At 39.4% G+C, this 26095-nt stretch overlaps 1 protein-coding gene across 16 annotated transcripts in view; it reads left to right on the top strand.

The window, feature by feature from the left end:
- ZC3H13 (zinc finger CCCH-type containing 13) overlaps positions 1 to 26095 on the top strand; it is a 61568-nt gene that overhangs the window by 26149 nt on the left and 9324 nt on the right. For 7 of the 16 annotated variants that reach the window (XM_070732739.1, XM_070732734.1, XM_070732728.1 and 4 more), the window contains 13 exons: positions 4428 to 4542; positions 7018 to 7126; positions 8635 to 8774; positions 9268 to 9428; positions 11788 to 11988; positions 15429 to 15596; positions 17044 to 17354; positions 19332 to 19787; positions 20716 to 20895; positions 21290 to 21746; positions 22027 to 22130; positions 23312 to 24313; positions 25410 to 25919. In XM_070732739.1, the coding sequence (XP_070588840.1) occupies positions 4428 to 4542; positions 7018 to 7126; positions 8635 to 8774; positions 9268 to 9428; positions 11788 to 11988; positions 15429 to 15596; positions 17044 to 17354; positions 19332 to 19787; positions 20716 to 20895; positions 21290 to 21746; positions 22027 to 22130; positions 23312 to 24313; positions 25410 to 25919 (3914 nt within the window). The remainder of the gene's footprint in view (positions 1 to 4427; positions 4543 to 7017; positions 7127 to 8634; positions 8775 to 9267; positions 9429 to 11787; positions 11989 to 15428; positions 15597 to 17043; positions 17355 to 19331; positions 19788 to 20715; positions 20896 to 21289; positions 21747 to 22026; positions 22131 to 23311; positions 24314 to 25409; positions 25920 to 26095) is intronic. The other 9 variants (XM_070732732.1, XM_070732731.1, XM_070732730.1 and 6 more) reach the window with 3 other exon arrangements.

The raw sequence follows: 26095 nt of genomic DNA, 5'->3' as shown, positions 1-26095 counted from the left end.
TCTCTTTCAGGCAAAATAGATGCCGTGTACATTACATAATTTCTCTTTCTACGTGTGAAAAACACCCATATTTTTGAATGTTAATTTTTACTACTGTTTAGTTAAGCTCAGTTATTCAAGCATGGGAAAAATGCATGTGAGTTGCAGATGATTTGTGATTTTGGGATACAGATCAAATTTCATTTGTTTGTCTTTGTTCTCTAGCTATATATGTGTGTATGTGTTTCAAACTGGGTATATACTGAGTTTTCAGTAGTTAACATAGAATGAAGCGAATGAGAATGAAGAATGAGTATTCCCTCAGATTTGAATTTGACAGTCTTCTTCAGATTTGAAGATGTAGAAAAAGAAAGATATTAATTGCTCGAGGTTATTGAGGTGATTAGTTACTTGCAGGCATTTCCCAAGCCAGGTTTTTTTCTCAATGCAATTGATTATTCATAAATATTAGGTACTTAAACATAAAAACTACTTCTCTGTATTACTATAGTATTCTGTAATTTCAAATATGTGGGGGGGATCATTCTTGTTGAAATTAGTAACAAATTTATAATCTATCTGTTTCTAATATGTGTCTTAATTCTCATTGATATACCGTATATACTCGAGTATAAGCCGACCCGAGTATAAGCCGAGGCACCAATTTTTGCCACAAAAACTGGGAAAACGTATTGACCCGAGTATAAGCCGAGGTTAGAAAATGCAGTGGCTACTGGTAACTTATAAAAATGGAAAACAATAAAATTACATTAATTGAGACATGTTTTAGAATATTTATTTTAAAGAAAACCAGTAAACTAGCTCTGTAAATTTAAAAGAGGGTAAACAAATTAACAATATTAACAATAAATTAAAAAGTAAAAAAAGTAGCTCGATCAGGAACAAAGCTAAAACCTAAGAGTTAAAATCCTTCAAAACTGGATTCCTTCTCATCATTAATTGGATTTACATTATTGTTCTGTTTTTATATATGCTGTGAGCCACCCTGAGTCCTTGGAGAGGGATTGCATACAAATCCAATTAAATAAATAAACAAACAAACAAATAAGTGTATCCAAAGAAGAGCTTCAGCATTAGCTGCTGTGAGGTTATCAGCATAGAAAACCAAATAGATAGATAGATAGATAGATAGATAGATAGATAGATAGATAGATAGATATAGATAGAGAGATAGATAGACAGACAGACAGAAAAATAGATAGATAGATAGATAGATAGATAGAAATAGATAGATAGATAGATAGATATAGAAAGATAGATAGACAGACAGACAGACAGACAGATAGAAAAATAGATAGATAGATAGATAGAAATAGATACAGATAGATAGATAGATAGATAGATAGAAAGAAAGAAAAATAGTTAGATAGAAAAATAGATAGATAGAAATAGATACAGATAGATAGATAGATGATAGATAGATAGATAGACAGATAGATAGATATAAAGATAGACAGACAGATAGAAAAATAGATAGATAGATAGATAGAAAGAAATAGATACAGATAGATAGATAGATAGATAGATAGATAGAAAGAAAAATAGATAGATAGAAAAATAGATAGATAGAAAGATAGACAGATAGAAAAAGAATTCCTGTCTAGCTCTGCCTCATAACACATTATTAGATCCTATCCAAGCAAGGACAGCAACTACCACAAAATACCATTTTTTAAACAGTTTAAATCCTTTCAAAGGAGGGGGAGGAGAATCTGACAGCAGGGGGCCTTTTTAATCCGACTCACCATTGCAAATGGCTGCCTTCTTTGCTTGAGCTAGGGAGAGGAACTACGGCGTGCCAGAGGGGACAAAAGCTGGTGCCTCCTCGCTCTGGCTCAAGCAATGGCGCCCTCGTGTGGTGACCCGAGTATAAGCCGAGGCTGTGTTTTTCAGCCCATTTTTGGGGCTAATATATACGGTATACCTTATTTAGGGAGCTTACATATTTTCTCTTTATACTAAAGTATTGTGTGCAATTGTTAGAAATGTTAGAAATGAATGCCAGGATGTGCTGGCAGAAAAGAACTCTTGTAAGTATCTTACCAAGAAGTTATCTACTTTGGCAGCCCTGAAATCTTGAAATTGCATTGTTTTTTCCTAGATGGAGCAGTCTGTTATGCAGAAAGTTGATATGTGGTGAATTCAGATATTAGGGAATAGCCATATGTGATCAGGATTCTCCATAAGTTAATGTTAGATGTGAACCAGTGACAAATATATTTATTCATTAAAGTTGTATGCCACCCATCTAACTGATAACAGTGACTCCGGGTGATTTATAGTGTAATAAAAAGCATCCAAAACAATTAAAAAGGGTGGGGATTGAAAAGTTATAAACTGAGATGATGGGTTGCTTGGCGGTGGGGATCTACTCTGCTTGGTCAGCCGCCCCAAACATAACAGACCCTGGGCCAAGTAACAGAAGCAAGTTTTGGCTCTTGTAGAAGGCCAGGAGTGTGGGAGCAAACCTCATATCAACAGGAGAATATACCAAAGGGTGGGGGCCCCAGCAGAAAAGGTTCTTTTTTGGACCCACCAGCCAAAACTCTTTAGCCACTGGAATCCGAAGAAGGCCCTTTCTGCTGGAACAAGAGGGGCAGCTTCCATCAAGGTGAGACTGTCTCCCAGATAGCCTGGGCCCATGCCATAAAGGGCTGATAACCCACACCTTGAATTGAATCCAGAAGCAAACAGGCAGCTGGTGCACAAGTACCGTCAGAGGGGCTATCCATGCCGCTGCATTCTGTACCAGTTGTAGCTTCCAAATACTCTTCAAGGATAGCTCCAGGTAGAGCACATATATTGTCACATGAAGAAAAGTTACTTTGATGAGAGCAATACTTGCTACCTGTGTCATGTTTGCTACCTATGACAGATAGCAGTGGCATTCAGAACACTTCTCAACTGTTGTTTTGCCTCTCGCCATCCTTTGCTATGTTGTTACTGTCTTAACTAACTGCTGTGTTTTTCTTCTCCCAGGCAGCTCCACATAAGCACAGGGTTACAAGAGTCCTACCAGCTTCTTCACATCTATAACTTGTCAAAAAAATAGAAATTAAAAGCTGATATTTTTAAGAGGCAAGAATTGACAAACGAGACAGACCCAATTTTATCAGGCTAAAATAAAATAAACACAGTACCATGTTTAAATAATTAATAATAATAATCCCCTTGTCTCCTACTATTTCATGTTTTGATTACTGCAGTTTTCAAATTCTTTGTAGTTTAGTAATTGCCATTAACGGTGACCACATTACTGCAATATTTAAAAATGTGGCACCAATTGCTAATATTTTTTGGGCTTAATTCAGGAAGTTAATATCAACTTTTAAGCAATTTAAATATTTGAGCTTATTCTATTTTGACTTTATCCAAACTCTCCTTCAGAATTAAGATCAGTTCTCATTTCTTAGGCCTTTTAGAAGGTGTCAGAACAAATGTATTTAATTACATTTACATTACATTAATTAAATTTACATATATTAATTGTTAATATTCTTAAGTGTTCAGATTGTTTTGTTTCCATAGACTTTAATTTAACAATTTAAATTTAATAATTTAACAGGCATACATAACCTTGGCAATATTTGTACTAAGGTAAGAAAGACATGCAGAATTACATTTTAATGATAAATGTAAACAGTTTAGATTATTTTTGATTAATTTAAATCGTTGATTTATATTTATCATGCCCCCAAACATTTTTGAGAATAGCCCCCAAAAAAGTGAAGCCTGATCAGGAATTGGATACTGTTGGGGATGATCGATTGATTGGCTTTGTTAGTTTGATTAGTTTAATGATTAAGTTAGGTTAGTCTTTGATTAGCTCCAGTTCTAAATCTTAGTGAAGTCGGTTATGGTCCAATTAATAATACTCTTGTTTATGCATTTTGTGTTGGTCATTGGTTAGAAAGGAAAATCTTTAATATTTATTGGAAAATTTTCTGAATGGAAAATTAATGAAAATGAGCCAACTAAAAGGATTAAATGAATGAAATACAGGTTCACATTAAGGTTTAATAACCCTTATGTATTTGTTCAGTCCATAGTTTTATCCAATGTGGTTAAATAGCTGTTGTGGTATATCATTAAATGTCTATTTGTGTAACTTTTTCTTTTCTTTGAGGAAATGAATCACGGTCTTTGAGAATATGCCCAATGGGTTTTTTCCAGCATGTTTGCATTTTCTCTACCATTGTTAACAGTAGTTTAGCTTTATTAAAATGTTCAGAGAAATACCCTCCACCTTTGGCAAGATCAGTTATGACTTGTCATACATGACAGGAACTGTGTTAAACAAAAAATTAGAAAGGCTGGAAAATGAAACTGGGCTACAGAACTGCGGAACTTAAAACCTATAACCGAGCTATCTTTCTTAAATAATAAATTCTATAGAAGCAGCTGTATTTTCTGTCTTCATTATACAGGTCACCAGAAAGGCCTACAGGGGACCTTCGAGAAAGAATGAAGAATAAGCGGCAAGACATTGAAAGTGAATCCCAGAAACACAATACAGAAGAACAGCAGCCTTCTCCTGTTAGGGTAGGATGCATATGTATTCAGGATTTCTACAGTACTATACCAAACAGAGGGGTCTGCTGCCTGGATGTGGGGGTGGGGGGAGAACGCAGTGGGGTAGCGAAAATGGAGCTCCACCCCAGAACACCCAATTTGCACTGAAAGATGTTGAAAGAAAATGCAGGGTATCCTGCATGTGCCACGCCCACAGTGTGGTAGTAAAAAAATTGGTAGCCCTTCACTGGGTGTGTCCTGTAAAATATAATTATCCATAATAGGTTGGATCCAGGTTTGTGCCTTGATGAGCTTCTTAGATTTATAGAGGAAATCAAGAGGATCATTGCTGATCTAATGGATGGTGTGATTTTCACCAATTTCCCCATAATTTCTTGGTATTACTTTTCAGAAAAACTATCCAGAGCACTTTCTCAGGAAGCAGTGGGGCTGCAAAGGCATGAAGGGTTTTCAAATTTACACTATTTTGTTTGGAATGCTGTCAGGCTTTCATGCGAAGTAAACAACAGTGACATAGGAGCATGTCCCCAAATGTTCTATTCAGTACCCGAAAAGCTGCCAAATTGGTGGAGTATAGAGCGCTGGGTTTTGTCTGAACTTGGTGATTTTACTGAAGATGTTTCATTACCAAACTAAGTAACACCCTCTCTTGCATTTCTGGCTGCTGAAATAAGCTTTAGATGTGTATTTTTCAAGCCAACTTCTCCTTCTTTGTATACAATTAATCTTCAACTTACAACTGGTCCCTTAGTGACCAGTCAGAGTTACAGCCAACCAAAGCACAGGATCTATGAGCTGGATTCAGACTTAATGGTCGGGCTCCCTCTGTAGTCATGTGGCCAAACTTTGGGCACTTAGCCAAACGGCTGCAGTATGGCAGTTTGCAACCTCTTGCAGTCAGTTTATTATTTATTTATTTATTTATTAGATTTGTATGTCGCCCCTCTGCGTAGACTCCGTAGACAGTTTAACAGCAATTTTACCAAAAGCAACTAGTTACTTGCAACTTTTGACAAAACTATCCATAGCAAACCATTGATTTTGTTTTAACAACTATAGACATTGCTTAACAGCCACTGCAAAAGAAATATAATACAGTTATATTACCTAATCCTAAATGTCTACCTAGTAAGCTTATCTTATTTTTAATTATATTCTATTATCTGTTAATAAGTATGCTACTATTTTCCCTATTTAAATTTTATATTTTTTTCTTTTTATTAATATATTTTATCATCATCCATCATCTCTTAAAACCTTTTGGAGTTTATTTATTATTTATTATTTATTTATTATTTAGATTTGTATGCCGCCCCTCTCCACGGACTCGGGGCGGCTCCATCATCTATTGATTTTTTAATCGTTATTTCATTTCTATCTCTTGGAGTCTTATAACTCTTTTTGTAGGTTTTTAAACCTACAAAACATTCCCTTCGGGTTGCCCTTTGTCTCTTTCTGCTGCATTATTTGAACACCCATCAATGAGATTTTCTTTGATTGTCTTGATTAACCACAGCTATTGAGACTGGAATTGCCATTATTGAGTGACAACAGTTGTAAAACATGATGTTACAAAAACACGATGACAATTCTAGCATTGAATTATAATTCCAATTTTTGATTTGTGAACAGATTGTACCATCAGTAAAATACAGCCTTACTTGGGGAGATCTAATTTTAAGAGATAAATAAGTTCTTTGCAGGTCTAGGCTACCACCCATTGCCACCTTGTATTTCCCTTAATTGCTGCTTCCCATAATGTGCAATGGGAGCAAAATATTACAAAACAGTTCTAAAGCCGCTTTACAAACTAGCTTCCAAATTGTGATTTCTTTGTTAAATGCTGTTTGCTACAACTTCTACTTCACACATTATAGGAAATTTGGATTGCCTGCAACATCCAGGTTTTAAACTTTCATGAAGGGAATGAAATAGGAACTAACAGTTGGACATGATTGAATTGGTTGAGTGATTAAAATATTGGGTTTTCAACTGTAGTTTTTAAATGTATTAGATTTGTCCTGTATGCTTTGTTTTTTTGTATTGTACCTTGTGAGCTGCCCCTAGTTTTCGGAGAAGGGCAGCATACAAATATAAATAATAATAATAATAATAATAATAGAATAGGAAGTTTTCTGAAATTACCCATGAGCATAATCAGTATTAGCTTTCAGTTTCATATTGATATTCAAGGACTTTAAAGCCAAGGGTTTGCTTCTGCTTAACTTCTGGAATTCCAAACCACAATTTAGCATTTGATCTGGAGTTATATTCTTCTCTGAGTAGCTTTCTTAATATATATTATTAAATGTATCAGAACATTTTATTAATTTTGCTATTTCACCATATAGTTTTTGAAAGTTAAGCGTTGAGTTATGAAGTCAGCCGTGGACTTATACCACAACAGATAAAAGTAATGTTAAAATAGATTTCATGTTCTGCTTTGAAAAACGCTAAGTCACTTTTTAATGTTTTCTCCTGTAGAAAGAGTCTACAAGAGGGAGGCACAGGGGAAAGGAGGATATTAAAATTACTAAAGAAAGGACTCCAGAAAGTGAAGAAGAAAATCCTGATTGGGAAACAAATAGAGACGGTAAATAGAATATGCCATTAAACCTTGCAAACAAATTAACATGCATTTGGACTTGCCATTCTAAACCTTTTATAAAGGTCAAACAAAGGATAAGATTGCCTACAGAAATTGGAATCGGAGAAATAGGAAGAAAGTTCAAGAGAATACTCTTAAGTCAGGTCTGTCTAATTATGTGTCATGCATTGACCATGTCCATGCCCGATTTAGCGAAAGGAAAAAGTCATATGACACTGCTGTGATGATATGAGTTTGACACCCCTGCTCTAAGTTGCTTGTGTGTCCGCAAATCTGATCCCCAGTTGCCAATGTGATTGCATTGCTTTTGATGCATAGAAGAGCAAACATCTTACTCTTCCCTCATCCATCTCTCTACTTATCTTTATCCCGTAGAGTGCTCTGTTTTGAATTTCAAAAGAATACTATAAGCTATTTATGTAGTCTACAGAAACCACTCCCCACCATGCCACATGGTAGAGAGATGGGAGAGAAAGAGATTTCAAGTTGTTTGCATAGGGCCTCCGTAGCTCCGAGTCCCAGACTGCTGGTATGGATGCATTGCTTTCAGTGTTTAGAACAGCCAACAGTTTGCTTGTTTGCAGTCTCCTCCCCTATAGTCTATCTACTCTGCAATGTGTGAGTTTGGGGGCAGGTGGGGGGGAATGCAGTTCAGCCACAGGACAACACCTACTAACTGCAACGGCAATAACATGACTGAGGAACTGTTGTGATGGTTGTAAATTGTTATAAGTAGACTATATAGTTATTCTTCCAGTACGATCCTAACTTTGCTGAACAAATGGTCAGTCAATGAGGATTACCTTTTTTACATTGTACTGTTGATTTACAGTTTATTTAATAACAATCTTTGACGCCATTAGGATGCACTCCTGGTCTTGCCTTGTTTGAGATGTCATTACTATGCAAATTTCTAGTAGAGCAAACCCTTGTATGCTGTTGCTACCTAACTCGGGAAGCAAAAACAGCAGAAAAGAGGACAAAAGCAGGACTTGGGAGGGGGCTGTGTTCACATATGAAAGGCAACACTGAGGGATTTAATTGCAGAGGTTTCTGATTCTAATTAATATTCTCAATGGTCTCTTTAGGGCTAAAAGAGCCAGTTCGATAATACAGAAAGAGTAGCAAAGACCTTTTTTTCTGTCCCTTTCTTCCTGTTATAAATATTTTTTAACTCTTCTCCCTTTGGGAAGAAAATTTAGATTTGCATTTAATACAGCCTATGGCTAGACTGTGAGGATGCAGATTGTTTCAAGAATTAAATGGAGAAAATACATACTCTGTTTTGAATCTGCTTACACTACTGCCACTGCTGAATAACATTTAAAAATCATGTTCACTGCATAATTGGAATCACTCTTAAATGAAATGGGAAATCATAAAGGTAGTATATATTGAATTATGATTATTATTTTTAGAATGTATTTGTATAAAGAGTTTACTAACCAGTTTTGTTCCCTTCACTCTTTCTGCCTTCTTTTTCATAACTTAAGATTCAGATAACGGAGATGTTAATTATGATTATGACCATGAATTGTCTTTGGAAATGAAGCGCCAGAAAATCCAGAGAGAGTTAATGAAGCTTGAAGAAGAAAACATGGACAAAAGAGAAGAAATAGTAATTAAAAAAGAGGTTTGTATCTTGAAAAGAATCATTGCATAGTCGTAAATAACCAAATGAGTGGACAGTATTGAACAAATTAACAAATCTTCAGGATAGTAATTCTTGTCAGTCAGCTATATACACACAGGTTTGTGTGCAAGAGAATGATTGATTATACTATATAGATAGACTATATAGATACTATACACAAGCATACATACCCTCGAATCGAACTGTTACATGACTCTTACCAGCTTATGACATGTATTGACATATTAGACATTTTAAAACATCTGCTGAATGCTATGCATCAGCTCATTTTCTTCCCAAATAAATAATGAAATTTAAAACTTACCAATTTTTTTGTCTTTCAATGGTTCTTAGTGGCTAGGTATGCATGTGTATAATGAATATTAGATAAATGAATTGCTTTCTGGTATGGACCAATTTCATTGATACTTGGTTGTTATTTGTGGTAAGATCATTACTAGATTTTATAAAATATTAATTGTTTCTTTTTAAGATTTCTCCAGAGGCAGTTAGATCAAAATTATCATCTTCACCTTCACCAAGAAAATCAAGTAAATCTCCAAAATTAAGGACGAGCCCTAAATCTTCCTCCACTACCACTAAGAGGGAGAAGAAGGTTTCAGCAGTATCTCCCCCACTCCTGGAACAACAGAGGTAAGTAGATTGCAATATTTTATAACAATATGATTATGTTTTATCTGGATTGTTGTTGTGGGTTTGTGCTTTTGTTTGCCAAGAAATCTTGGCAAACAGGATAAATCAGCACCTAAAACCCAATAACTTATTGGACCCAAATCAGCATGGCTTTACTGAGGGCAAATCATGTCAGACTAATCTCATTGATTTCTTTGGCTATGTCACAAAGGTGTTGGATGAAGGTGGTGCCATGGATATTGCCTATCTGGACTTCAGCAAAGCCTTTGATACGGTTCCACATAAAGAGCTGATAGATAAATTAGTGAAGATTGGACTTAATCTCAAGATAGTTCAGTGGATTTGCAGTTGGCTGAAGCGTAGACATAAGAAGGTTGTTGTTAATGGCGAATATTCTGAGCAGAGACTGGTTACAAGCGGTGTGCCACAAGGGTCTGTTCTGGGTCCTATTCTTTTTTTATATGTTTGTGAGTGACATAGGGGAAGGTTTGGTAGGGAAGGTTTGCCTATTTGCTGATGACTCTGTGTGCAATAGGGTTGATATTCCTGGAGGCATCTGTAATATGGCAAATGATTTAGCTTTCCTAGATTAGTTATCAAAGCAATGGAAACTGCAGTTTAATGTTTCCAAATGTGAAATAATGCATATGGGGAAAAGGAATCCTTAATCTGAATATTATATTGGCAATTCTGTGTTAGCAAAAACTTCAGAAGAGAAGGATTTAGGGGTAGTGATTTCTGAGAGTCTTAAAATTGGTGAACAGTGCGGTCAGGTGGTAGGAAAAGCAAGTAGAATGCTTGGCTTAATCGCTAGAGGTATAACAAACAAGAAGAGTGAGATTGTGATCCTGCTGTATAGAGCGCTGGTGAGACCACATTTGGAATATTGTGTTCAGTTCTGGAGACCTCACCTACAGAAAGATATTGACAAAATTGAACGGGTCCAAAGACGGGCTACGAAAATGGTAGAAGGTCTTAAGCATAAAACCTATCAGGAAAGACTTAATGAACTCTATCTGTATAGTCTGGAGGACAGAAGGGAAAGGGAGGACATGATCAATACATTAAAGGGTTTTAAATAAGGTTCAGGAGGGAAGTGTTTTTAATAGGAAAGTAAACACAACAACAAGGGGGCACAATCTGAGATTAGTTGGGGGAAAGATGAGAAAGCAACGTGAGGAAATATTATTTTACTGAAAGAGTAGTAGATGCTTGGCAGATGTGGTTGGTAAATCCACAGTAACTGAATTTAAACATGCCTAAGATATCCATCCTAAGATAAAATACACGAAATAGTATAAGGGCAGATTAGATGGACCATGAGGTCTTTTTCTGCCATCAATCTTCTATGTTTCTATGTTTCTGTAATCCTATGACCCCATGGGTATTCCCAACAACGAGGCGACCAGCAATATTGGCAAGCTATGGTTTTGTATGAAATAGAATTTTTGTGACGGAGATTTCTATGAAATTTGTAAAATGCTAAATGCCTGGCATTGATTCTAGACCTGGTGTCAGTGTTCTGAGTAAATGCATCCACCAAAAGCAGAACTCCAAGGCAGGTAGATTCTTCAAAGAACATATTTATTGGATTTTGGCACATCTCGTGAAATGCAACTATAAAAGTTCCTGTGGTTTTTAGCCTAATTAAAGGATCAAATGTTCCCCTCCCCAGAAATCACCCAACTCACATTGTCCAATGAAAGCTGGCAGGGTGCTTGGTCACTCCTCTCCTCCTTCAACTTGATAAGGTCATCTGTTGGGATGATCTTGGTTCCCACAAGAAAACTGTTTGTTTTGACTGTTAGCTAGTCTATCTACTTCCCCCTCCCTTCCCTCCTTCAGAATTCATGGCAACTATGAGGCAGCAACAGATTGCTTCAGCCAGCTTTGCTTCAGAGTTGACACCTGACTTTTAGGTGAAGGCCTCTTATATGACAAGGATTTCTCCTCTGTCTTCCCTTCAATGCAGTTCCATTCATATCTGCTTTGGCAAATAACTCTGGACAAGTTCTGAGGATATAGACAGGAAAGTTAATTTCTTTTCTCCTAGGTGATTGGATTTCACTCTTTATGTGTACACTTTTGCCAAATGGAAGTTTTTGTAGCAGATAGGCCTATGCAACCAGCTCTTAGGCAGAGTCACATGCAGAAGATTTATCCATGGATTTATCAAAAACTGCAATTGTTTATTTCAGTGACTATGGGAGACCTCAGGTGGATGTTTAATGCAATATTTATTTGCTCAGCTACTAGATCACTGTAGATGTCAGAACATATTGCATGGGCACTCAGGTAATATTATTATAATACAAGCTGATTAAAATTCTAAAATACTGGCTTGTGTATTGATTTTTAGAAATTCAAAAAATAGCCACAATAAAAAGAAAGGTCCTCGCACGCCTAGCCCACCACCTCCAGTACAAGAAGACTCCACCCAAGGGAAAAAACATAAGGAAAAATACAAAGCTAAAGAGAGGGTAGAAGAAAAGCCAAAGGAGATAAAGGACAGGGGACGTGATTTTGAGAGACATAATAAAGAAAAAAAAGAGAAGCAAAGGTAAATATAGTTCGTTAAGTTTTTTGGCATTATTATAATTTTGTTCAGAACATCTCCAGGTTACTCCTAAAAGGCTAGAGGCAAATATAACATTCAACAAGAAGCTATGGTCTCACTCAAACCAATTTTGTTATCTTTTTTCTCCCTGTATCATCCTCCACGTATTCCCAAAATATATTTCAAGGAATCTCTCCACCTTTGACAACAAATGTGACAAATGAGCTTTGTATGTGAGATAATATTAATGAAAATATGCCTTGGATCAGAGGTGTCAAACTCAAGGCCTGGAAACGGCAAAGGGCCAGCCCACAGTCCCTCTGTCAGCGAAAACATAGCTTGGGAGGGCTGCAGGCAGGTCTCCCAAACTCCATTGGCATTAACAAACTTCCAGGAGACTGTTGCAGCCAAAACCAGCTTGGGAGCCCATTTTCGCTGGCAGAGTGCTTGGGCCGCCACAGGCACTCCCAACACAAATGATATTGAACTAGCCACGCCTGCCCTGGCCCCCCAAAGTCAAACACTGCCCTGATGGGGCTCTCAATGAAATTGAGTTTGACACCCCTGACTTGGATGATTGGTATTAACAGATGCTGTTTAGAGAGAGTTGAGTGTGACTCCAGACATGTAAATGTCTTACAGGCACCAAACCTTGGGTGGATTATCTTTTTTTTTTAAATGTGGAAATGGATATCAACCATATTTCCATCTTCAGATCTCTGACAATTTTTAAAGATTTTTTAAAAATCCCACCTTTATTACTTGTAAGTAATTTAATGCAACAAACATACCAGTATTCCTTCCTCCACCTATTTTCCCCATAACAACAATCCAATAAGGTGGGTTGAGTTGAGAGAAAGTGACTCTCACCCATCAGCTTTCATGCTTAAGGTGGAGCTAAAACTTACCTTCTCCTGGTTTCTAGGCCACCACCTTAATCATAGAACATAGAATCATAAGGCTGGAAGAGACCTCAGAGGTCTTCTATCCAACCCCCTGTCAAAGCAGGAAACCTTACATTTTCCTGCCCCAATGGTTGTCCAATTTATTTTTGAAAACCTCCAGTGATGGTGCATCAATAACTTCCAACATGCAAGATATTTTAGTGATTAATTGTTCTCCCGTTTGCTGCTTGGAGAGTCCAAGGATAGGTTAACTTCCATCTGTTTACCAGGGACTGAGTAAGAAGTATGTGGCTATGACTCCTCTCTGGTTCCACTGGGTCAGTTGTTTTATGAAGGCATAGACATGAAGGGAATTCAAACATCAATAAAGCCAGTAATGTCCATATCCTGGACCAGAAAGGCCCTAGGTTAGGTTTGGACTCTCCCGCAATGCACATAGAAGGAACATTCAGGCAAGACAACATTCATTCTCCTGTGTGCTGCTTGGAGAGTCCAAGCTTGGGATATATCCAACTTAAAGACTCAAGAGTGGGAAGAAGGCTGGTCCAGGGTCCCGAAGTGGGGTAAACTCTCTGCAGTACTTTCCTGCCTAATGAGGCATCCTGGATGCAAAAAAATCCATCCGGTAGTGTCTAATAAAGGGTGAAGGTGATGTCCACATCGCCACTTGCAAATGTCCTGAATGGAGGCTTATGTGGCCCATGCCGCTGTAGTAATCACGCTCCTAGTCAAATGAGCAGTTATGCGGCCCTACAATGGGGCAGCCTGGACTTCATAGGACTTCGTGATGCACGCTTTCAGCCAGCAGCCGACAGTTGAGGGTGAAACTTCCTTTCCCATCAACATAGGATGAAAAGACACAAATAAGGATTTGGACTTCTGAAAGAAGGTAGTCCGTTTAATATACCTGTGAAGGGCCTTCCTGACATTCAGTGTATCCCATCCACACGCCAGCCGTGTGTCCAGAGATTGGCAGGCCAACTTTGGGGAGCTGGACGCTCCACTGCCACCCAGGAAAAGAAGAGAGAGAGGAGGTGCTGTGAGAGAGCCCGTTTCTCATATTCTGTTCTCAAGCGGCGGCGGCACATTCAACTCCTGAACTGGTCTGCTGATCAGGGCTGGCGAGAGGGAGTGCCAGGTAGGGAGGGGTGGGGCGGTGGAGAAACAAGATGCATGGAGCGAGGTGGGGCTCCCTTGCCATCTCTTCTCCCTCACTTGCCGCGCACGGCAGGAGCTGGAAGTCAGCTTCCGGAATCTGGCCTGCCAATCTTGGACAGCAAGAAGAGGAGGAGTGCTGCCTGCCTCTCTTATCTTTTCCTGAGCCTCACAGCACCTCCTCTCTCTCTTCTTCTCCTGTCCAGAGATCAGCAGGCCAGATTTGGGGAGCTGAACTTGCTGCCACCACCCGGGAGGAGAAGAACATGAGAATGGGTTCTCTCACAGCACCTCCTCTCTCTCTTCTTCTCCTGAGTGGCAGTGGTGTACAGTGTTCCCTCGATTTTTGCGGGGGATGTGTTCCGAGACCGCCCACGAAAGTTGAATTTCCGCGAAGTAGAGATGCGGAAGTAAATACACTATTTTTGGCTATGAACAGTATCACAAGCCATCCCTTAACACTTTAAACCCCTAAATTGCAATTTCCCATTCCCTTAGCAACCTTTTAGATTATTACTCACCATGTTTCTTTATTAAAGTTTATTAAAAAAAATATTTATTAAAGGTGGACGAAAGTTTGGTGATGATATATGATGTCATCGGGCAGGAAAAACCGTGGTACAGGGGGGGAAACCGCAAAGTATTTTTTAATTAATATTTTTGAAAAACCGTGGTATAGACTTTTCGCGAAGTTCAAACCCGCGAAAATCGAGGGAACACTGTACACAGCTCACCAAATCTGGCCTGCCGGACTTGGGCGGATCTGATCCGATCCTCGCATTGCTGCAGGCAAGAACTGGCCACGCCAATCTCACTTCATGGCTGCACAGACAGTCTGCACCGCCCACTGCTCAGAGCTCTGGCACCAGTCTCCCTCCCCTCAATCCCAGATCGACAGGGCTAGGGCTGGGAGATACGGGTTTTTTGGAGCCATTCTTTTTCTGCCCCACCACTAAGAGAAGGGGCGTGGGAGCTAGGGTTTGCAGGGACAACCTCTGTGAGACTGTTTCTCATGGATGGCAGGTGGGGGGGCATATTCCCCCCTTACGCCTTCCCTGCCTCACTTTGAGAAGCAATGAAAAAGCTGCCACGATTGCTGGAGGCAGCGGCCTGAGTGGCACAGGCAAAGCAGCTGATTGTTGCTCCGGCACTAGTTCCCCTGCTGCAGGCTGAGATTTCGGGGCTTCATGCCCTCCCCCCCGAAAATGATAAGACATCCCCTCCCCTGATATTAAGGCCAAGGCCATATTTCAGGCGCCAAAAGAAAAACCCGGTAGGAAGGAGTATGTTTCTCCTTTAAATGGAGATACTCTGCCTCAAGTTATAAATAACAGTACCCATGCTGTTGTTAATGTCAATGTTGGCTATATGACTATTCCTCAGGGATCCCTCAGAAAGTTCCCACAGACAGAGGCGTTCACCTAGTCCAGAAGACCATTCTGGTAGCAATTCTTCTTCACGAGACTATTCTCCTGCCACAAGAAGAAGGCAGACATCTTGGGCTCCATCTAAATCCAGCAGCCATAAACATTCTTTTTCACCCCCCCGCAGGTAGGATTTTTTTTTAAAAAAAATCTTTGTGTCTGTGTATTGTTATTTATTTGCTGCAATGCGAAGGCTACATTCTATTACATTTTTATCCCACCTTTGTTACTTTTTGTAAAGAACTCAAGGTGGCAAACATAGATAGTATTCCTTTCTCCTCTTATTTTCCCCATAACAAAAACCGTGTGAGATGAGTTGGGATGAGAATGAGTAGCCCAAGGTCACCCAGCTAGCTGGCTTTGGTTCTCTTTTTCTTATTGTTTGTCCCACATGATTAAAGGATCTGCTTGGGTTTGCAGAGTAATTGCTTACACTCTGCACTTCAAAGGTAAAATGTAATAAAGCATATTTTGAACATCAGGAAGGACTGAAAACAAGCACAATTTAATCATAGCGTACCAACTGTCCTATACACAACTCATTAAAGTCCCCAGACTAATACTTATTCCTTCCCCCACCCCATTTGATATTCTGAGATTTGATACTGTCCTAATGCCCCCATAACCTCTAAAAAACTTACTTGTTTCATTTCAGCAACTGATTTTTTTTACTCTTTATGTTTTAATATGGCTTTGCATTGTTATCACTGACAACAGCTATTTCAAAGTTTATATTTGGGGTTACTACTGGGTAAGGAAGGGATAGTCTTTGCCTGCATGCACCAGCTCCCGTTGAAGAACAACTTCAATGGAACAACTTCCATTAACATAAGGTGGGAGCGGGGCATTTAAAATTCTTGTTTTGGGAAGAACATTTTTGAAGGGAAATCAATACTGGGGAAGAAGTGATAACCATTCTCTTATCAGCTCCAATGATCCTCTTTAAAAACGAATTCTTCCTCAGTTTTTATTCTAAAGTCTAATTCCTGTGTGGGAGACAGAGTATATATGTGGGAGAAATAGAACATTGGATTTCTCTTTGTGTTTATTACAGAGAATTTTGCAGGTTTCCAGGGATGCCCCTGCCTATTTTGGCTGGTGGCCTCTCTCATAATTGGGTGGGCTTTCACAGTTACCTAAGGCACGTTAGAAAAATGTCCCATACTGGTAATAGAGGAAGTTAAGCTGTATATAGGGTCTTCTGCATGCAGGGTGAAATCTTGAGTTTTGAGAAATGCTATAAGTAAGCAGATGAAAATTGATCAATAATCTAACAGAATTTGCCCAGGGAACGCCAGTTGTTCGTTATAGAGTGTGCAGATATTTTTAAATGATTTGAATACTGCATATTTTTAGCCACCCAAAGCCAAACATACTGTTTAGGTATTAATGAAAAGAAATGCCTAGCAAGGAATATTGTATACAGGCAAGAATCAGCTCGGCTATGGCACTTCTGCTGTATTTTTGGAACCAATCTGAATGCAATTTTAACAAGAGATAATTATAAAGGTTTATGTGAATAGTGCTCAAAATGTGTGTAGCACCAAGATGCGTATAGAGTTCTATGTTTGCAGGTCTGCTTCACCGCCCACACAGCATCATTCTCCTGTATCGTCGATGCATCATTCCTCTTCATCTCAGTCGGGTTCTTCTATTCAAAGACGTTCTCCGTCACCACGTCACAAGAGGACCCCTTCCCCCTCTTACAAAAGGACAACTTCCCCGCCTGTAGGTCGGTCGTCTTCTCCGTATCCTCACCGAGCATCACCTTCTCCACAGCAAAAGCAGGCGTCTTCCAGGCATCGTTCACCAGTTAGAGACAGAAGCCGGCATGATCACGAGCGGATTTCACAGTCACATGATCGTCGCCATGAAAGAAGAGATGGTATGGATAACTATAAAGACTGTATGAATACAGATGGCCCCTATTTAATGGAGCCGGATTGTTGTTGTTGTTGATTGATTGATTGATTGATTGATTGATTGATTGATTGATTGATTGGATTTGTATGCCGCCCCTCTCCGTAGACTCCGTAGTTGTTCAGTCACTGAGTCTTGTCCAGCTCTTCACAATCTCTTGGACCATATTTATTTATTGATTGATTGGATTTGTATGCCGCCCCTCTCCGTAGACTCCGTAGTTGTTCAGTCACTGAGTCTTGTCCAGCTCTTCACAATCTCTTGGACCATATTGATTGATTGATTGATTGGATTTGTATGCCGCCCCTCTCCGTAGACTCCGTAGTTGTTCAGTCACTGAGTCTTGTCCAGCTCTTCACAATCTCTTGGACCATATTGATTGATTTATTGATTGATTGATTGATTGATTAATTGATTGATTGATTGGATTTGTATGCCGCCCCTCTCCGTAGACTCCGTAGTTGTTCAGTCACTGAGTCTTGTCCAGCTCTTCACAATCTCTTGGACCATATTTATTTATTGATTGATTGGATTTGTATGCCGCCCCTCTCCGTAGACTCCGTAGTTGTTCAGTCACTGAGTCTTGTCCAGCTCTTCACAATCTCTTGGACCATATTGATTGATTTATTGATTGATTGATTGATTGATTAATTGATTGATTGATTGGATTTGTATGCCGCCCCTCTCCGTAGACTCCGTAGTTGTTCAGTCACTGAGTCTTGTCCAGCTCTTCACAATCTCTTGGACCATATTGATTGATTTATTGATTGATTGATTGATTGATTGGTTAATTGATTGATTGATTGATTGGATTTGTATGCCGCCCCTCTCCGTAGACTCCGTAGTTGTTCAGTCACTGAGTCTTGTCCAGCTCTTCACAATTTCTTGGACCATATTTATCGATTGATTGATTGATTGATTGATTGATTGATTGGATTTGTATGCCGCCCCTCTCCGTAGACTCCGTAGTTGTTCAGTCACTGAGTCTTGTCCAGCTCTTCACAATCTCTTGGACCATAGCATGCCCTGCAGCCCCCCACCCCCACCCTCCACTGTCTCCCAGAGTCTGCCCCAATTTCATGCCCACTGCATCAATGACAGTATCTACCCATCTCATCCTCTGCCTTCCCTTTCTCCTTCAGTCTTTCCCAAGATCAGGGCCTTTTCCAGTGAGTCCTCTCTTCTTGTTTGTTTATGCCTTTTAATAAAAGTTGTTAGCTTGAAAAGACGCTACTAGACTCACGGAGCATCTGCTTTCAAAAGTATTTTTCAGAACCATTTTCCTACCTTTTCTCTGAATGTGGATGTTAAACAAAATATGCAGGGGAAGTGGATTTTTTTAGAATTTTTTTGGATTAGGAATTAGAAAGGTTTTAACACTAGCAATAGTGGAATAAGAATTATCCTTAATCAGCATCAGACATAAATGTGTGTTATTCACCACAAAAATTCCTTTGAAATGTTTTTTCTTCTATGCTTTTCCTTTGCTTTTTAATACAGTAATCCTCGCCTTAATGGCAATAATTGAGCCCAGAATATATGTTGCTAAATGAGAAGTTTGTTAAATGAATTTTGCCCCGTTTTATGACTTTTCTTGCCACATTTGTTAAGTGAATCACTGCAGTTGTTAAATTAGTAACCCTGTGGTTAACTGAGTCTGGCTACGCCATTGACGTTGTTTGCCAGAAGTTTGCAAAAGGTAATCACATGACATCAGGACACTGTAACCGTCAAAAATATAAACTAGCTGGGAAGCATCCAAATGTAAACCATGTGACCATGGGGATGCTGCAACAGTCCTAAATCTGAAAAATGGTCATCAATGCCTTTTTTCAGTACCGTTGTAATTTTGAACGGTCACTAAACGAACTGCTGTAAGTTGAGGATCACCTGTACTATTAAGTTGATCATATATTTACATTGGTATTTGTTTTACTTCCAGAAACAAGAGGAAAAAGGGGAAGAGAAAGAGACAACAGGGATGAACGGGACTATGACCAAGAGCAAAGTACCCCCAGAGATCACAGAGATGATCGAGAATCCCGGGATGGACGGGATCGGAGGGAAACCAGAGATAACAGAGAACGCAGAGATCCAAGAGAATCCCGGGAGGCTCGGGACTCACGTGATGCCAGGGATTTCAGTAGAGACAATAAAGAAAGTCGGGATCAGAGGGACCTACGTTCTACACGTGACTCGCATGACTACAGGGACAGAGAGTATCGAGACCACAAAAAAGAGGAGCAGTATTTGGAGGAATCACGTAGCTATGCAAGAGCCCATGGTAGGGAAGATAGTTCTCGTGCTGAAAGTCGGACGGACTCAAGAAGTGAAACCAGAAATGAATCCAGAACATCTGGAAGAAGCAGAGGGAGAGGTCCTGAATTAACAGACAAGGGTATATAATAGATGAAACAATAGGAATCTTACACTGTTCATTTACATAAGCATCTGTTTAATCAATAGGGTAGAAATAAATTACATTGCAGCTCATTTCTTTTTATGACTTCACCATATTTAGTCACCGTTATCCATAGTACAATGATCCTCTGCGTATTTCTTAAAAAGTATTAAATAACATGAAACAGATGGCAATGATTATCACATGGATTTCTCTTTTTAGTAAGAAAAGGCATTGCCCTATTTATTTTAAAAGAAGATTGGTTAATTTTAGTCACACATTGCGGAGGAGATCTTTTCCTTTGATTCACTGATGAAGAGATCCTTCCCTTTCATTCATTGATATTGAAATGAATTAGTTTTTGAAATGACTGTTTAGGAAATTGTATGAATGCAGGCTCCCTTACTAAAGCAAAACTATTGAAAATTATTCTGAAGATTAGTTTTTGCGTGAGAAGGATGGCTCGCCAGATGTTTTTAAACCTTTCTGGTTATAGTCAAACAAGTGCTGGATTATTATTATTTTGAGTCTGTTATATATTTTTTTCAGCATTAGTTTTCTGAATCTGAATTCCTTTTAATTCACCACAAAGTTTGATCTGGGCTCAACTGAGGAGTTGAAAATTGCTTACATTGCTTAAATTTCTTAGATTTCTGCATATGGAGTTCTGTAGTTTGAAGTGTATACTAATGGAAAAGGACAGGGTTTTTAAGCAAAACTTCCTTTTGTTACATTTTTATGACAAATATATTACACAAATTATCATCCTAGATCCAGAATTACTTGCCTAGCTGCATATCGGCAGTTCTGGTGCGCAATTTACAAATCTTTTTATGAAGTACAGTTCTTTTAATCAATTTGTACTGGCTAATCTCTGGCAAAAGAGATTTTTTTTCATGTTTTCTCTATGTCTTGTTTTCAATAGGCAATCGAACAAGAGGCTCTCAAGTTGATACACATAATTCTAGTAGTAGCTACCATGACAATTGGGAATCACGGAGCAATTACCCTGACAGGGATCGCTATGAAAGCCGTGAACATGCAAGAGATTCTTCTTTTGAAAGAAGACATGGAGAACGGGACAAGCGTGACAATAGAGAAAGAGGTAAGTACTCTTCAGGAGTTTTTTTTTTTAACCGTTAACTTATTAATGGATTTTTACTAAAAGGGCAGATTGGTAGAATAACATTAAAGCTGAATGTAGCTGTGAAAGTTACACTGACTCCATGAACCTTAATTACAAGCACTAGTACTTAGCTAACTCATTTAGCACAGTACTCTTTGCTGAGCAAATTCGGGGGGGGGGGGGGGGGTTGTTCTGCAGTGGAGGTTGTCATTTCCCCTTAAACCTTCCATCTCCATAGGTTTTTATCATTATGGATACTCAATCTATATAATACCTGTTGCAGAGATTTAACATGAAAGCATTAGTGTGCACCAATATTGGAAAATAAATTAGATGATTATAAATTGGAATTAAAACCTATTTCTCATTGCAGATCAGAGGCAAAGCTCTCCCATACGACACCAGGGAAGAAGTGATGACATTGATCGTGATGAAAGACTAGAAGAACGAAGAGTGGACAGGAATGAAGATAGGAGGGATGAAAGACCTAGGGAGCGAGAAAGGGAGAGGGAAAGAGAGAGAGAAGCAGAACGTGATCGCGCACGTGAGCGAGAACGTGAGAGAGAAAGAGAGAAGGACAGAGAACGGGAACGGGATAGAGACCATGACAGAGAACGGGATCGAGAACGGGAAAGGGAGCGGGAAAGAGAACGGGAAAGAGAAAGAGAACGAGAAAGGGAAAGGGAGCGGGGCCGGGAAAGAGACAAAGAAAGGGAACGACAGAGAGAGTGGGATGACAAAGAGAGAGGAAGAGAAGAACGCAGGGACAAGAGAGAAGATGTCCGTGAAGAAAGGACTACAAGAGATAGTCGTGAAGAGAGGAAATCAAAGTGAGTTTTTTTTAAAAAAAGAAAATAAATAATTGCAGCGTGAGACGCTACATTGAATCAACAAGTTATACCCAACATTATCCAAACAACCATTGACAGTTCATATGTTGTCTTGTAAATGATTTTTTTTAAAAAAAAGATGACTCTTAACATTCAATTTAAATTTTAAATGTTGGCATGTAACAGTCGTGTTTCTTTATGCAGCAGAAGATGAATGTGATTTGCTAGAAATTAAATACCTAGAATTTAATGACTAACTTTTTATTTTTGGGTAATGCAGAAAACGTCACAGAAATGAAAGCAGCCCAAGCCCTCGGAAATCTCCTAAACGCCGACGTGAACATTCACCTGACAGTGATGCCTACAATAGTGGAGAAGATCAGAGTGAGTGAAAGCATGTACTTAGTAGCAGGAGTTGGCCACACAGTTCTATGAACACAACACCTGCTCTATTCTAAGATAAGGCCTGCCAACCTTCAAAACTTGTGAGATTGCAGCCTTTCCTAATTTACAAAGAGATTATTTGAGATTTGGCAAGATTTTGACCACCCATTTATTTATGAATTTGTATTGTTTTTGGTACCTAGAACATCATATTGATATTGTGCAGTGGCATCTGCAGCTGAGGAAGTTAAGCTGACTTGCACAATTAAACTCATGCATATAGAAGTCATTTACAGGTAGTCTTCACCAGTGGTAATTGGGACCAGGAACTCCCATCACTAAGCAACACAATTATAAGGCACAGTGTCACCTGTCTGCTTTGACTTACAATGGCAGTCTCAATTGCCATTGCCACGGTTAGGTGAATTCTACATGATTACAGTTCTCAAAGTCAGATGTTCACCATTTGCAATCTCCTGCATGCTTCCCTATTTGCTTGTTCGAAGTTGGTAGCAAAGATCACAAATTTATTTATTTATTTATTTTATTTATTAGATTTGTATGGTGATCCTATGACTACATCATAATTGTGAGCCGCTTGCTGAGTTCCCAAATTAGCGATTACATGTTTGTGGGGATGCTGTGATGGCTGCCTGCAACTTTCCTTTTAGTTCCAACAATCTTCAGTTCATTTATATAATGATGTAGAACTCGGTTTCACTTCTTTTTTGGCCTTTCTCACAACAGTTTCAAAACTTTAATAAGTCTCCTTGTAAATCCAGTGTAAAAAAAAAACCCCAGGTCACTTTGTTTACAGTTTGTATATCCCTCTTAATTATGAAGTGAAATATAGCAACTTGTTGATATTGCCATTGTTAAGAAGCCCAAGTGTATTCTATGAATCAGTAGTGTTTAATAGCCTGACTTTAAAACAATTTTTTTTTAAATGCATTTCACTTTGGAAAGGAGGGATGTATTTTTAGGAGAGGAAGATTGTGTATACGTACTGATGATTTTCCTACAAGTAGCTTTCATGTCAAGACTCCAATCTTAAGAATAATTTCCTCATAACAAAAAATATAGCTGGAATTTTTTTCTTCTTTGCTGTAAGCTAAAGAGCATTCTTAGATACAAATATTTGCTCCAAAATGATGTGTCATGACACATTTTCTTTTTTATAGATGAAAAACGGCGTTTATTGAGTCAGGTTGTACGTCCTCAAGAATCACGTTCGCTTAGCCCTTCACACCTTTCAGAAGAGAAGCAGAGCCGTTGGAAAGAGAGTGACAGGAAGCCAGAGCGAAAGGAAAGCGTGAGACATTATGAAGAAAGTGATTACAAAGAGCGGGCTACTTCTGGGGACAAACAGCGAGAGCCACGAGAGAGCAATGAGAGCACAAGGACCAAAATCCAAGAGAGCGTCAGCAAACGGGATTCTGAGGAGCACGAGGCAGTAGATCACCTGCACGAGGACAAGAAGAAAGCTAAAATACAGAAAAAAACAGCAAAGAAGAAGAAAGAGGACGAAGGTGCTGGGTTAGAGCGCTTTATCAGTGAACCGCCAGCAGAGAAAACTCAAGTGTTTTCTCCCAAGAAAGGCCAGAAAAAGAAAAATGCTGAAAAGAAGCGCAAGAGATCCAAGGGAGATTCTGAAGCCTCCGAGGAAGACAGTGGCCCCCATCAGAAGAAGAAAAAAGGCCCCAGGACGCCACCTGTGACCGTGAAAGAAGAAGTGGTGGAAGCAGCGCCCGAGAAAACTGCAGTTGTAGAAGTTGCTCCCAAGAAGGAGGACACAACATTTAGCGACTGGTCAGATGAAGATGTTCCAGAGCGTGGGGAAACGGTTCTAGAAAGGACTTCTGAGGAAGCCCATAGAACTAGCCACCGTGCGCGAGGCGAAGCCATGGAGGTTTCTCACGGGGTGGAAGAAACCCCTCACCCCCGCCCTGCAGAGCAGAAGCGTAGCAGCAGCATCTGTAGCAACAGGAGCCATACTTCAAGTAGACTCCGATCACCCTCCAATGATTCTGCACATCGTAGCGGAGACGACCAGGCTGCAGTTAAGAAGGTCTTACACAGCAGCTCAAACGACAGAGACAGGAGATGCCTTGAAATTGCAGGAGAGCGGAAGTCCAGAATCGATCAGCTGAAACGAGGGGTTGCCAGCCGTAGCACCTCTTCTGGTAATCTCAGTTGTGCGGCTTTGTTTGCTCCTGTGCCGTATCCCTGGGTTATCCTGAGACTCAGTCCTCGGGAGGCCCAGAGTTTGGGCTAGGGGTAGGACAAAGGCTCCAGAAGCTCCAGTGAGGAGGGATTTGTTGCCAGTGTGCAATGGCTAACCTTATAAAACTGCTTCAGCAATAACTTGTTTGGGGATAATGTCATTCAAGCAGCTTGGCAACCTTCAGCCTGCCTTTCCTTTTTCATACCCTACAGTTAGGCTTTTTAGAAGTTCATGTGTTATTAATAGTTTTGCAAAAAAAAGCCAAAACAAAACAAAGCCCTCTAATCAGTAGTCCTAATGGATCTATTTTAAGTGAGGGAGTTGGAAAAGAAAAGAAAAACCCATTTTTCCAATATGCTTTGCTTTCTTGGCTCTTTGTAAGGGTCATTGGGCTCTTAAAAAGCTATATTAGGATCACTTGAAATTTTTTCCAAATTTTATTTTTGGGATAAGTGTGTGACCCAGGTGAGAGAGGAAACATGAATGTGGAATGGATGCATGAGGAAGGTGAAACGGGAAGGGAGAACTAGGCATTTATACTGTTGGCCTCAACTCTTTCTACCAGTGGTGTCATGTCACTGGCAAATTGTTATTATTATTATTATCATCATCATTATTGTTGTTGTTGTTATTGTTATTGTTATTATTTAGATTTGTATGCCGCCCCTCTCTGAAGACTCAGGGCGGCTCACAACAGTAATAAGAAACAGTTTAACAATGGGACAAATCTAATAATAAAAAATATATAAAAACCCCAACAATTAAAAACCATACAGCACATACATACCAAACATGAAATATAAAAAGCCTGGGGGAGATGTCTTAGTCCCCCCATGCCTGGCGATGCCTGCAAGTTAGACATTTTCCTTTAGAAGTGATGAGTATAATGGGGAAAGGCAAAGGATTTGTTTTCAGGTCAATAAACCATGGTTTATTAATCTGAGGTTTTGCAATTTGGTATAGTGTCTGGATTTGTTATCCTGCTAAACCTGAGTTCTGAGTTTTCTTCTAAATGAAAGTCCGATTGTTCTGATGGAATTGATTGTGTGTTCTAGATCGACAAGATTCAAGGAGTCACAGTTCAAGACGAAGTTCTCCTGAATCTGATCGCCATGGCGGGGCTGACAGTCACTCCAGATCTGGGTCCTTTGACAGCAGAGAAAGAGTGCAGGACAGAGACCGACATGAGCATGATCGGGAACGGGAAAGAGAGAGACGGGACGGCAGGCAGAGAGACTGGGACCGAGATGCGGCTAAGTCTGATTGGTTAAGGAGCAGAGACCGGGACAGGATCCGGGAACGAGACAGACAACGAGAAAAACGGAGAGATCCGGACCGCGAAAAAGAACGCCCGCTCTCTGAAAATCTGGATAGAAGTGCCAGCACTTCCTCTCAAGCAGAGGTATCCAAGCACAGTGAGACAAAAGCAAGTAAGGATCATCAGGCTTTTGAGGCCACCTCTCTGGATTCTTCTTCCCAGGAGAAAGAAAGGCAGGAGAAAGACGTAAGCTCTTTGCCAGGATTTGAAGATGGAATTGAAGCAGAGAAAGTGGAAAACATGGAAGGTAAGTCTTTCTGAAAATACAAACACTGGCAGTTTTTCTGCTTTTAAGCAAACCCATAAATGGCATCATTTCATAAATCTTATTTGAATGTTCTGAATTTCAGATTTTATCATAGTTTTTGAGCAGTATATTACGGTCGATTCCAAATGAAGCTTACTTTGACAACTTCCCAGTGT

Source organism: Erythrolamprus reginae, chromosome 1 (assembly GCF_031021105.1).
Source record: "Erythrolamprus reginae isolate rEryReg1 chromosome 1, rEryReg1.hap1, whole genome shotgun sequence".
Taxonomy (NCBI): Eukaryota; Metazoa; Chordata; class Lepidosauria; order Squamata; family Dipsadidae; genus Erythrolamprus; species Erythrolamprus reginae.
This window is presented reverse-complemented; position numbering and strand designations above follow the sequence as displayed.